General features: G+C 33.0%; 1 protein-coding gene across 1 annotated transcript; it reads right to left on the reverse strand.

Moving 5' to 3' along the window:
* Positions 1-389: 389 nt before the first annotated feature.
* Positions 390-8205, reverse strand: LOC132051794 (guanine nucleotide-binding protein subunit gamma 1-like). Its single transcript, XM_059443002.1, has 4 exons — positions 7882-8205; positions 982-1034; positions 820-864; positions 390-738 (listed from the first exon to the last, which is right to left on the reverse strand). The coding sequence occupies exons 1-4, from the start codon at positions 7984-7986 to the stop codon at positions 654-656; spliced, it is 288 nt and encodes a 95-aa protein (XP_059298985.1). The 5' UTR covers positions 7987-8205; the 3' UTR covers positions 390-653.
* Positions 8206-12983: the final 4778 nt, after the last annotated feature.

Below are 12983 nucleotides of genomic sequence, written 5' to 3' on the forward strand. Positions count from 1 at the left end.
TATGTCTGGGATAAAGTTGCTCAAGGGGATCTTGTTGTCCAATATGTGCCTTCTCACTTACAACTTGCTGATATTTTTACGAAGGGCTTATCCTCATCCCGTTTTTGTTTTTTGCGTGACAATCTGTCCGTTATTTCAATACGTCCAGATTGAGGGGGCATGTTAGGACTCATTGTCCGTGTAGATATAGGACTCATAGTCCGTGTATTTGTATTGTACTAGGTTAGCTATTTCCCTTACCAATATCCCTTTGTATTCATTATATATATATGAAGACAGATGCACCGCGGCTCATTGAGCCTTATACTAATTCTCTGTACATACGATGGATTGCAAGGTGAGTAGCTGGGAAAGCATCAAGCTAGAAGTTGTGTGAAAACCGAACATGCTTTCACGTAATATAAGCTGCTCTATTTAATACTATCCTCATATCCTATATTTTTCAGAAGATTGAGCAATCTTCTACACAATCGTCCCCTTTCTCACAGTTACGGTGACCACCTTATGCTCGAACTACATTTTTTCCTTAGATTGAATAGTCAGAAAAAAATTATTCTCCAAATTGTTATTGCTTGCTGGGAACAAGTTCCTATTGCTGTTAACCAACTGCAAGTATGAATTTCAACTTTGTCTCCAACAAGTAGCTAAGAGTATCACCATGTCCAGCATCTGCAACCTGATGCATCTTTTAGTCCTTCAAACCATCGATCCCAGGAAGGATTTGTGGGACCATTTGTTCTGGAAGAAAATATCAATAAATCAATTGAAGGTATAAAAAAGTCAAGGACATATTGCAAAAAAAGCAAGAGTTTTCTTTACACTGGTAGGAGTGAATCTGCCCGAGTTTCCACATTACTTAGCAATCTAAATAAAAGAATCATGTTAGATAACCATAACATCAGTGAGTAGACAATTAATAAATTGTCTAACCTAGGATTGGTGTGTAGATGCAATCAATTAACAAGAAGTCTTCTTACTTACTCGTTGCAAGCAGTTGATGCCTTCTCCAGTTTGTCGAGCAGTTCTAGTTCTTCCTGCACAAGTTTGGTAATCAGATATAAGTTAATAAACTTATCAGTGAATGATAGGAAGAAAAGGCTTCACTAAACAAGCAATAGTCAACAAGAAATATACCACCCTCCTGATGTTGGCAAACAGAACTGAAGGTGACTGACCACATACAGTTTTAAGCCCCTTGTGTTATAAACTTGGATACAAGGGTCAAACATGGGTATGTAGTCAAAATGCATATGTTCGACCTTTAGTAGATTTTAAGGTATGTTGAAAGATCTACACCATTACATCAAGGAAAAACAGAAGTCCATGTAACATGGGATCAGCAACATCAGGATTTGTGTTAGAAGATCCAGCATAAACTGAATTGCATGACACACAGAATAGTACTTTGCACAGTAAGTACACCAAGGTTCAGCAGAGGCAAAAAAAAAAAAAAAAAAACTAGGTGATTTCTTCTCATCTACCTAAACTTTGGAAGGTGGAATTACCCGATATCTATACTAGTGCGGGAATGTAGATAGTCAAGTCAAATAGTTAAGATGCGTACACTTTGGCCCAGACATCACCATCAAAAACAATGGGCATTATACTGGACGAGAGTGCCAACTTAAAGTCCCATTGCACATAAATATTAGCATAGAAAGGATGGCAGACAATGACCCTAGACGAGAAAGGAAACATCGGAATGCCAATTAGTTGTCAGTGGATAGCATATCCCAAACTGCAGCATTTGATTTAAAGATTTTTGCAACAAAATTGTTTTATGGATGTCCTTGCATTACGCATCAGAATATAGAGATTGATGTTTCCGGAGCACAGGAAAATTTAAAAAGGTATAACTACTACTCCTTCCGTCTCAAATTATTTGTCACGTTCCTCTTTTACACGCCCCTTAAGAAAACATTAATTAGGAAGATTTTTGACTATTTTACCCTTATTTATGAACCTCTCTTTATAGAATATTTACTCTATTTATGTGTGCAATAAATGACATTATCTAAATTGTTACTAAATGTGAATGGAAATGCCAGTATAGGATATCTAAATACACCTAGTTATAAACTAAATTAACAAACTTGAAGAATGAGTAGAACAACACTTCAACAAGTATTGAATGAACGATTTTTCCTTCAAAATGATAGTTTTGAAATTTTTTCAAATAGAATTATTTTAGGAGCCAAAAAAATCAACATAAAAATTAATTTAGTCCCGTTTGAAAATTTAACATTTCCCACCTAAAATTTCCTATAAGAAAATGCTTGAAATAGACATGGACCCAGCTCAAAACCATCAAATTTCATTAATCCAAATACGCCTGCTGAACCTGATGCTGGTAGACCACAAATTTCTGATCTAAATATTACTGTAGAAACCATTCCTAACCAAAATAATGAGTCTACCTAACAAAGAGTTAGGACATCTTCTGTGAATCTTTTGTTTTTGGATTTAAACACTAAGCCAAGTTGTCAAGATGATTGTATACCATTGGGAGGATGCAATTATCACAAGACGAGCTATCACTGCAAGAGCCAAATATAAATATTGTTATGAACAAATTTTCTAGAGTAAATTTGGATATGATATTTCCATTGGAAAGATAATTTATTTCATTCCCTTGTATTACTGTACACCACTTACATGTTTATATAGGAACTGACATACAACATAGAGATTAAGACATGGTCTCACTTTTGCTAGTTTTGTTTTATTTACTCGGGACAAAACTTTTGCTAGTTTGGTTTTAATTATCGGGGATAGCAAAAGTGAGACCATTACTTAATCTCGATGTTGTAATGTCAGTTCCTATATAAACATGTAACTGGTGTAAAGTAATTTAAAGGAATGAAATATTTTATCTTACCAAGAAAAATGAAACAAAGGACATATCACATCCAAATTTACTCTAGAAAATTTGATCATACCAATATTTATATTTGGCTCTTGCAGTGATAGCTCATCTTGTGATAATCACATCCCTCCCAATGGTGTTGTATCATCTTCGCAACTTGGCTCAGTGTTTAGATCCAAAAACAAATGATTCATAGAAGATGTCCTAACTCTTTGATAGGTAGACTCAATATTTTGTTCGGGAATGGTTTCTGCAGTAATATTTAGATCAGGATTTGTGGTCTAACACCATTAGCAGCATCAGGTTCAGCAGGCATATTTAGATCAATTTGGATAAATGGAATTTGATGACTTTTGTAGAATCCATGTTTATTTCAAGATTTAAGCAAGTGACGCATTCTTTTTTATAAAAAAATTAGGTGAGAAATGTTAAATTTTTTTTTTTTTTTAATTGGTTAAATTTTTTTCAAATGGGACTAAAGCAATTTTCATGTTAAATTTTTTGGCTCCTAGAATAATCCTAATTGAATTTTTTTCAAATCTATCATTTTGAAAAGATTCCGAAGGAAAGATCAATGAAAAACTGTTTCAGTCATATTTGTTGGAAACTTGAAGTGTGTCTCATTTTTCAAGTTTGTTATTTGAGTTTATTCCTAGGTGTCTGTTTAGATATCAGATGGACCATTGCTGGCAAGTGGCCTTTGCATTTGCATAAAACTGAATTGCACTCACATTTTAGTAAAAGTTTAGATAATGTCATTGATGGAGATAATACATAAATAGAGTAAATATTCAATGAAGAGATATTACATCTTAAGACATAAATGAGGGTAAAATCGTCATACACCCCTCCTAATTAATGTTTTCTTGAGGGGCGTGTAAAAGAGAAGCACGATAAATAATTTGAGACGGAGGGAGTACTGTCAAATTGTAACTCTTGTGACCTCACCACCTTGGAGGTACCTAAAGTGTACCCAAGATTGGTCTGCCACCATTTGAGTACTAACTTATGTTGTAAAACGCGGGCGTTTCATGGCATAAAGCAATTAAGCGAATTGAGCCAATGGCGCTGCAAGAGTGTGAAGCGTTGTTAATAAAGCAGCTGTTTCATGGTCTGATGCGTGAAGCGATGCTTCATCTCTATTGTAAAGAAAAACTGATTTAGTTGGAAGAAAAAAGAGAACTCGAGACTTGTTTTATAAGTGAGCAATATACCCCATCACCTTTTTTGCAATATACCCCATCACCTTTCTTTTTTTAAAAAAACAAGTAGCAACTTTTCTTTTTTCTTTCAACTAAGTCGCGTTTTTTAAAAACAGAGACGAAGTGATTGCTTTGGCCTGCTTCGCTTCAACCTCGTTTCACACTTCAGACCAGAAGCATACCTACATGGTGAGGAGGGGGGTCACGTGCACTCGTTAACTTCGGGAAAAATTCTCTATATATATGTATATATACCTTGAGATGAACATATATTTTATTAGGCACCCTAAGACACAAAAAGAAGTTGGCTGCACTGGTCGAGATTGTCGCTTATCTCCTCTTCTTGAGACTTGAAGGACCTGGGTTCGAATCTCATTTTCTTACTTTCCTTGGTGTTTTTTTTTTTTTTTTTTAAGCTACAATATTAAGAGAAGCTTTAAAAAATGCATAAAACTCAGGGGTGACAAGTTTCAAACACGTGACCTCATGAGCGTAAAGTGTTGTTCACAACGATCAGCCCGCAGAGTAAGCTTTACCAACTAGGGTCATTTAATTATTTAAACATTAGTACATTAGTTCTGTGTATTTAATAAAACTATCGGACAAAGCGGTATTGCGTGACATGCTTTAACTAATGTGCATCTGCCCTTGGTGGTGCCCTGGTTGTTTTCAAAACTTGGGTCAGCCTCTGGTTCAGACCATGACGCAGTCGCTTCATTAACATCACTTCGCTTCACAACCTTGCAGCACCATAGGCTCGTCTTGTTTTACTTCAGCGCGCGCTTTTTACAGCAGTGATAGAAGCCATGATATATGAGAAGCCTCCTTTTTGGTAGGCAAATCATGGTATCCTGACTCTACATTTGCAAAGCTTGGCTAACAAGGATCTTTCCCAACCAGCTTCTTCTTGTTGTTGTTAAAGGAATTTGGATAGTAGTTAATTGATTCACAATACTAAGTGAAACAAATTAGCTACCTAAAGAGCCAAGGATCTAGTTTTCTTGCATTATAACCTATGGCTGCTCTATCACAAAAGAACATTATAAAACTAGCTCATGCAAGTATTGGAATTTGGATATGTCACATTTTCTAAATTCGATATTTTCTTTAGAAACTTTTTTTTTTATATATTATCTAACATGTTAAATAAGTTTTTTGTTTCTTTTTCAGAACAATTTAACTTCTAAGTTCCAGTATTTTTCATCTTCATTTTGATATTAGTTTAGGTGGAGATAATTTTGATATTGATGAGACAACCAACGAATTAATTAAACTAACAATAGATGAACCTCAATTAGAAGCAGTCTTCTTTGAAGAAGAATCTGAAAATATGCAGGAAGTTGAAGAAATTGAGGAAGAAAGCTATGATTAGAAGCTAGAAGGCAAACAACAACAACAACATACCCGGTGGGGGTTGAGGCAGTTGGGTGGGTGGAGGAGACAATGAACTTGGAATGTCACTTATAGAACTTGTTTTCCCTCCTTCCATTAAGAAAGTCATTTTCCTCATTTTTAAGGAACTTGTTTTCCAAAGCATTTTGACCAACCAAACATGGAAAATTGAAAAATATTTTTCAGAAAATGTTTTCCTCTATACCAAACACAGTCATAGTTTAAATTGTATGAGAATATAAGAAATGTTTCCTTCTTGGAGAGTGTCTAGTTGTCTAACTTCAAAACCTCTAAAATAAAAGATTGAATTACTGCATTCCACAAGCTACATGTAAATTTTCCACAATGTATTTCTCATAACACATATTGTTATAGCTCTATATTTAGAAATTTGAATTACTTTACCCAAATCCCAGCACCAGTATCTGTACGTAAATCAATAACCACGAGTCCTAAAGTTAAGTCATGACAAATCCAATACTAGATCTGCACTCGTGTTTGAGCAACATAGACAAGAACTAATAGCTTAAAGATAACTAAAAGATCTCCAAGAAGGCTACGGCTAATATTCGACATCAATTCTCATCCAACTCACCTGCGACCTGATTATAGGGGTGGATGTTCAATGACAGAAGCAGTGTCATCTGACACCGATTCATTGAAAATTTCACTATATATATAGATACTTTCTTGATAACCACTGTATATATAGATACAGATAAATGATATGTAAAAAATTAAAAAGCAAATATAATATAACACTAAATGACAAAGCTTGACCAACATGCCTCCAGTCCAGCAGTCAAGCTGTTATTTTTGCACATATTAGAATCTCTTGTGTGTATTCTTAGGCTTTTAAATTCTTTTAACAAATGAGCAAGACAACCTAATTCAGGGCTCATTTGATAAGAGAAATAAGATAAAAACTTAGAATGGCACATCAAGAATCAATACATGATATCACCTTGGGAATATGCCAACCTAACTGCTACGATTAACAAGCTTTTCCTGCTAATTGGTGGCATCATCTCTTATACCAGTTAAAAGACAGGTAAAAAACACCAGATCTATGCATTTGGAAAAATAAAATTGGGAGCCTTAAAAAATACTCTTCAATCTTCTCTGATCGTGATTTGCAAAGGTTTTGCAGATTGCTGCCCTTGCCTTCTGTCTCAGTATCTCCTCCAACTAAGACCAGTGCGATAAAGGAGGTAAGTTTATCTGTTCTTTTTTGCTTTCTTGTTGGATTGTTGTAGATGGCAATTACGTTTATGCATTTGAAATGCTTTTTTATTAATATGATATTAGTAAATTGATTTGTTGTTTGTTAATTTCTTGAAATGTACGTTAGCGCTTCTTAGAAGTTCTGCATACACCACTGAATGATTATGATGTTCTAACAAGGGTAAGACCTCCCTTTATGGACACAGGCTCTTGTGTCATTTAGTTTACTTGATAAACCCCCTAGTTTCCTAATAAGTGGCAGGTATGCACCATGTCCTCGACAAGACCATCACTGATATCTAAGCTCTCAATAGACCTCTATGCCAACTCTGGGCAGTAACCATGGATCCATTGAGATCGATTCAAATTGGACATATAGATTTTCATTTTATGAGACTATGCATGCAAGATGTATTGACGGTACAAAAAGAATGCTTTTTCTGATCAGAAACATAATTGAATTACAAATAAATACTCAAAAGATTGCAATTTTACTTTACAGTTGAAAGCATTTCCTCCTTTTGTATTGACAATGCAACTGAAAGCGCAGCTAACGCTTCAAGCTTCGACATTTTCAGCAAAATCAGAAGCTTACTCCGATATGGAAAATGATTTTGGTCATTAACATTTACGATAACCAAAGCAACTGGAATAGGACATCTTTCTCAGGAAAACGGATGCTTTTTCAAGTATTGGGAGGCAGTGGGGGTTAAAAAACATCTTCTAATGTTCAGTTGCTTTTAGTAGTGATAGATGTTTTCTACAGGGAAAATTTTCCATCAAAAGTTAAAATGACTTCCCTCACTGAAGTCATGTTTCTATACAAATATCTCCACTCTTACTTCAATGGAACACTTAGACATTATTGTCACCCTATCTTCAAATGTTATCCTCATACCTTATTTTGTCTATAATACTGGTGTTCGGGCTAGCTTGTGGGCACTTGGACTAATTTTTCACTGGGTAACTGCTACCACCCATCAGGTAATAGGTAACTATGCTCAAGAAATCACCTAGTGTTTTTGGTCTCAATGAGCACTAGGCTGTTAGGCTTGCTATCCTCGTATAATATCTTGCACCTTGCAAAATTACCAACTTTTCCCAATGGCAAAATAATCACATAGCAGAATTGTTTGACTAAGAAGAAATGATAATTAGAGAGAAGGAAGGGAGTTCAAATGTAGAGAAAGAGAGAACCTTTAAGAAGCGAGTTTCTTGCTCAAGTCGTTTCAAGTCAGCCAAAATCCGATGCTTTCCCCTTTTATCCTTGGCTTCCACCAATTCCACTTGCTCTGCTTTCATCTCTCCAAGTCAAATACCCAAAGAATCAAATATCAGTTACAATAACATATGGTTTAAAGACTAGAAAGAGAACCCCACTGAATTTTCATCAACTAAAACTATGTCATCCTAACTCCACAACTGTTGGAAAATGTAGTTTAAAAGTGACATTTGGGCAGATGGAAGAGCGTGTCTCAAGGGGTGGGGTTTACTTTTTGTTTTTTCCAACATAAAGACTTTGAAAGGTTCCAATGGGAAATGGAAGGGAAAAGGGTCAAATATACTTCACTTTTTTTATTTTTAGTGAAGTGTTTTTTTCCAATATATCCCTTTATTAAAAAAAAAAAGATGTTTTTATTCTCTCTTCTGAAAAATCCCAAATTACTCATTTAACAAAACTTACCCATGCCCCATCACTTTACCCGACCCACAAAATTATTTCCCCTACCAATTTGGTTTGTAATGTGGTTTGCTCTTTTGTAATGTAACGTGAAACTCTTTCAATGTTTATGCATATGAGTTGATCATGATTCTTAAAGTAGAACTAGTTGGTACCTTCTTTTCTGTAAATAATTCACGACTTGGTTATACGTCAACTAATTAACAAACTCAAAGTTAATGCAATTTAAGGTTTTGTTCATATGGCTGCATTTAGTAGCATCCCATACCGACTCATCAGTAGTCTTTTGGCTCAAATCACACAAACCTTCACCGATCATTTTGTTGTGTAACTTAACTACTAATAAGAATAAATTAGAGATTAACGGGTTTGTGAGGAATGGCTGTAAGGCCTCACAATTGCTTGAACTTCAGGGAGCATCAGTTTTCTATCTTATGATTTCCCATTAAAAATACAGTTTGATAAGGCATTAAAGGCAAGTAAATTTGCATAGAGAGGTAAGAAGGCATCTCTGTGGTTACCAAACCCACCAATCCATTCAAATCCTCCCCCTGCACAACATAATCTCCATAGTTTAAAGTTTAACCAAATGAATGGAAAGCATAACATAAATTCATGTTTCTGTGTGAGGAGCACAAACAGCATGCTGACTAATTTTGGGTGGGGGAGATAATTTTGTGGGTCGGGAATAATTTTGTGGGTCGGGTTGGTCTAAGTGATGGAGCATGCGTAAGTTTTGATAAATGGGTAATTTGGTTTGATTCGGGATTTTTCATCCATTGAGAAATATATTTGTGTACTGTGGCTAATAGAGGAGTATATTTGACTATTTTAATTAATAGAGGGCAAAGTTAATCAATAAATTAAAATAGAGGGGTATATTTTACCATATGGGTGTTCCTGTTTGACCCCTTCTTCCCTTTGCTTTTACCGACTTTCTCCTCTGGCCCCAGATCTCCAGTAAATCTTTTCTCTCTTTCGTAAATTTGAATTCTTAGTATTCTTAAGGAATAAAATATCTCAATTTGCCTTTTATCATTTGGAAACTGCTTAACTTTGCCTTCCGTTTTAATTTATCTATATCTATCTTCATCTATCTACATATATTAAAAGAAAGATCCGAAACTTTTTAACCCAAAAATAATTTTAGAACCAAATTAACCCTTAAAAAAAAAAAACCAAAATAGAAACAACAATTTCACAGGTAGAAACTCAAAAAGTTACGTATTTTGGTCCTTTTTGAGTTTTTCTTTTGTGATGTTAGTTCTTTTTTTTTTAAAGGGTTAGTTTGGTTGAAAATTATTTTTTAGATTAAAAAGTTATGATGCTCATTAAAAGCACGAATAATTTTCGTTAAATATTAAACGACCAAAATATTGGTTAAATGTTGATCAACTTTTATGCCCTTAAAATTTTAAGTTAAGTCAGGATAAAATTGTAATTATTTTCAATATATTTAATTTTTAATTAACTTAGATTAAGGATTTTGAATCTATATCTATCTATATAATAAAGTTAGACATAGACAATGTGATGTGGCACCTCTCTATGACCTAGAATACTATTTATCTTTTTTTAAATTTTTTCTCATTTAAAAATTCATGTATTATATATAATAAATAGTCAAAAACTCACTCTATTAATTCTATTAATTATACATCTTAATTCTCTTAATGACACCTTTTCCTCTCCTCTCAACTGTTGAAAACAAGAGGGATAATTAGCATTTATTTGCCTATAATTTGCATTTATTCATACGTAAATTACTCTGCTAGCTTTCTAATTTCGCCTTTTGGACTCTATTTACCATGTTCCAAAAAATGGCCGGTCCAGTTGATTTCTTGAGCCAGGTAACAGTTTTTTCTCTCTCTCTCAATATAATTTATTTTCTCGTAATTTTTTGTCTCATCCTTTTACTATATTAATTTAGTTGAAATGTGGGCGTCATGTTTTTGTTAGATTCTTCTTTTTGTGGGTGTTTTTTACTTTGATTTCTTGAGCTTTTAGTGTTAATGTATTGTACAGAACAAAGGGAATCCTTTAAGTCTATCTTGTGTCAAAGGAAACAACATTGCACAGGTAGAGATTTTGAGTATTTCTTTTGTGATGTACTATTTTTGAAGTATTTGTTGAGAATTTTATTTCATTGTAGTGAAATTATGATGAATGTGATTGAAATAGCATTCAATTTGTTTGTAGGAATATCATTTGGACTACATGTGAGTGGATTGTGTTTGCAAGAATGAAGAGTGTGTCACGTGAGGAGAGATTTTTCCGGAACGAAGACCTGGTATTGTATGATAAAGAACAAAAATATAACAAAAGCTAAGAATAAAAACACAAATACTTTTTTCTTCTTTTTTTTGACCTTTTCTCTATTTTTCTCATTTACTTTATGCTAAGTAAAAAACACAAAATATAATCATTTAATTTATAATGTTGTGGGATATTTTTCAGTTTCCTAACTGTTTTTTCAAATTAATATGTTTTTCCCCATATTCGTATGGTTACTTCATTTTCTAGATATTGACTATTGAAGTTTAACATTTTAACCACTTGAAAATTACATTAGTAAATGAAAATAAGAAAGGTTAGGTCTTGGACTTGAATTTAAACATAATCTTTACTATAGGAATAAAGGTTCCGTGCTCTATAATTGCTCCAGTCAATTCTCTATTCTATTATTTGTTTTCCGGGAAAGTATGATATATACTATAGAAGGTCTTTGAGGCTGAGAGTTAAGGTCTTATTCCATCCTTATTCATGTTCACGGATATTGATTAGATAGGCTACTTCGTTCTTAATCTGAAAATGGTTCTTACAATTTTTTTGTCAATATTTTAATATAAGATGTTAAAAGAACCATTAAAAGCGGTACAATTATGAAAAGATGTTTCATTTGTAAAGATTAATTTTCTTTGTAAGACTATGAAATACATATTTTGATCATTTTAATGATCAAAATATATATAATAAAATGGTTCTTACAATTTTTTTGTGTATTTTTGAATAAGGTAAGATGTTAAAAGAACCATTAAAAGCGGTACAATATGAAAAGATGTTTGATTTGTAAAGATTAATTTTCTTTGTAAGACTATGAAATACATATTTTGATCATTTTAATGATCAAAATATATATAATATAAAAGTAAAGATGTAGATAAGGTGATGTAATGCCATTCCTTCCTATTTCTCCTTTTTTTGACTTTTTTCCTCAATTTAAATAATATTTTTCACATTTTGTTTGATCTTTTCCTCTCATTTCTTCATTTATTTTTGTTTAAATAGCTCACAAACTCTCTACATTCAATTACTCAACCTTTCCTCTTCCCAATTTATTACTCAATTAAAGAGTAAGATAATTATTTTATCTAATGGAAGATGAAAGGACTCTCTTGAATATATCGTTTTCTTATTCTTTTCCTTTCACAGAATTTGAGTAAATTAAAAGTTGTTTCTATTCTCTAATTAAATGTGAGAATTAATGCATATAAATGCATGTCATCATATATGCTTATATATATAGGATGCTCCCAACTTCTAATTCCCATCAGTTGCAACGTGTATGAGGTATTTTTGCCTCATGTGTTTTCTTTGCATTAAGTTTTCTGTTAATGTTTCAGGCCTTATTAATATTGTCAGGACCATAAAATATTATTATTTTGTAGAGGTATTATTTAATCGATAAATTAATATTTATTAATTTGAAGAGTGTTTTCGAGATTCAATAAAGATTAATTTTGATTACATCAAAATCATTATCTTACTAATTTATGTATCATATTAATTGAATTAATATAAAAAGAAAATTCATTATACATAAAGTACAATGTATGATGTATGATTCATTGTAATGTTTTTTTTTTTTATTAAATGATTCATTGTAATGTTCATTGTTTATTCATTGTAATTAATAAATCATTGTAATGTTCATTGTTTCTTAATAATCAAATATTATTCATTGTATTTTTACTAAAAACATTCAATGTGTGATGGTGAGAGAATAAATTATATAAGCAACATAGAAAATTTCTTCAAACCGTACCCAACAATGGCTTCTCATCTAAAAGGTGTCACAAAATCAACAATGACAGATCAAATATGTAAAGCATTATGTGAGTACAAAAGAGATCATTCCACATGCACTCAAAAAGATTTGCAGTTGTGGCTTGATGAAAATTTTCATTTGAAAGTTAGTCAAGGTACAATATCAAACACACTCAAATAATCAGTTGAGTATCTTTCGGCTAACTTAGAAAAGGAAGGGATATCAAGCGGCACAAGCCAACAAAATTTCCAGACATGGAGAAGGTTGTTTATGAGTGGTTTCTCCAACACCAAGATCGTGTCAATATAACCGAAGAGTTAATTTTGGAGAAGGCGAAAGATACAATGAAACTTTTATATCCTCAACAAGATTTTGAGCACAACTTTTCTCAAGGTTGGCTTGAGAAATTCAAGCTAAGACATGGTATCGAGTCATTTCATCGTTTCGAAGAGAGCGGTTCGGTTGATATACAAGACATAGAGATGGAATTGGAGTCCATAAGGGAAAAAATAGACCAGTTCCCTATGAAAGATGTTTTTTAATATGGATGAAACTGGTTTGTTTTACAGG

Source organism: Lycium ferocissimum, chromosome 4 (assembly GCF_029784015.1).
Source record: "Lycium ferocissimum isolate CSIRO_LF1 chromosome 4, AGI_CSIRO_Lferr_CH_V1, whole genome shotgun sequence".
Classification (NCBI taxonomy): domain Eukaryota; kingdom Viridiplantae; phylum Streptophyta; class Magnoliopsida; order Solanales; family Solanaceae; genus Lycium; species Lycium ferocissimum.

Bases quoted from the DNA above. Each gene is read 5' to 3' on its own strand.
- LOC132051794 (XM_059443002.1), bottom strand. From the start codon at position 7,986: ATGAAAGCAGAGCAAGTGGAATTGGTGGAAGCCAAGGATAAAAGGGGA. The intron at 1,035-7,881 runs GTTCTCTCTTTC...AAACTTGTGCAG, and splicing joins AAGAAACTCGCTTCTTAAAG to GAAGAACTAGAACTGCTCGA. The intron at 865-981 runs GTAAGTAAGAAG...TCTTTTATTTAG, and splicing joins GCATCAACTGCTTGCAACGA to ATTGCTAAGTAATGTGGAAA.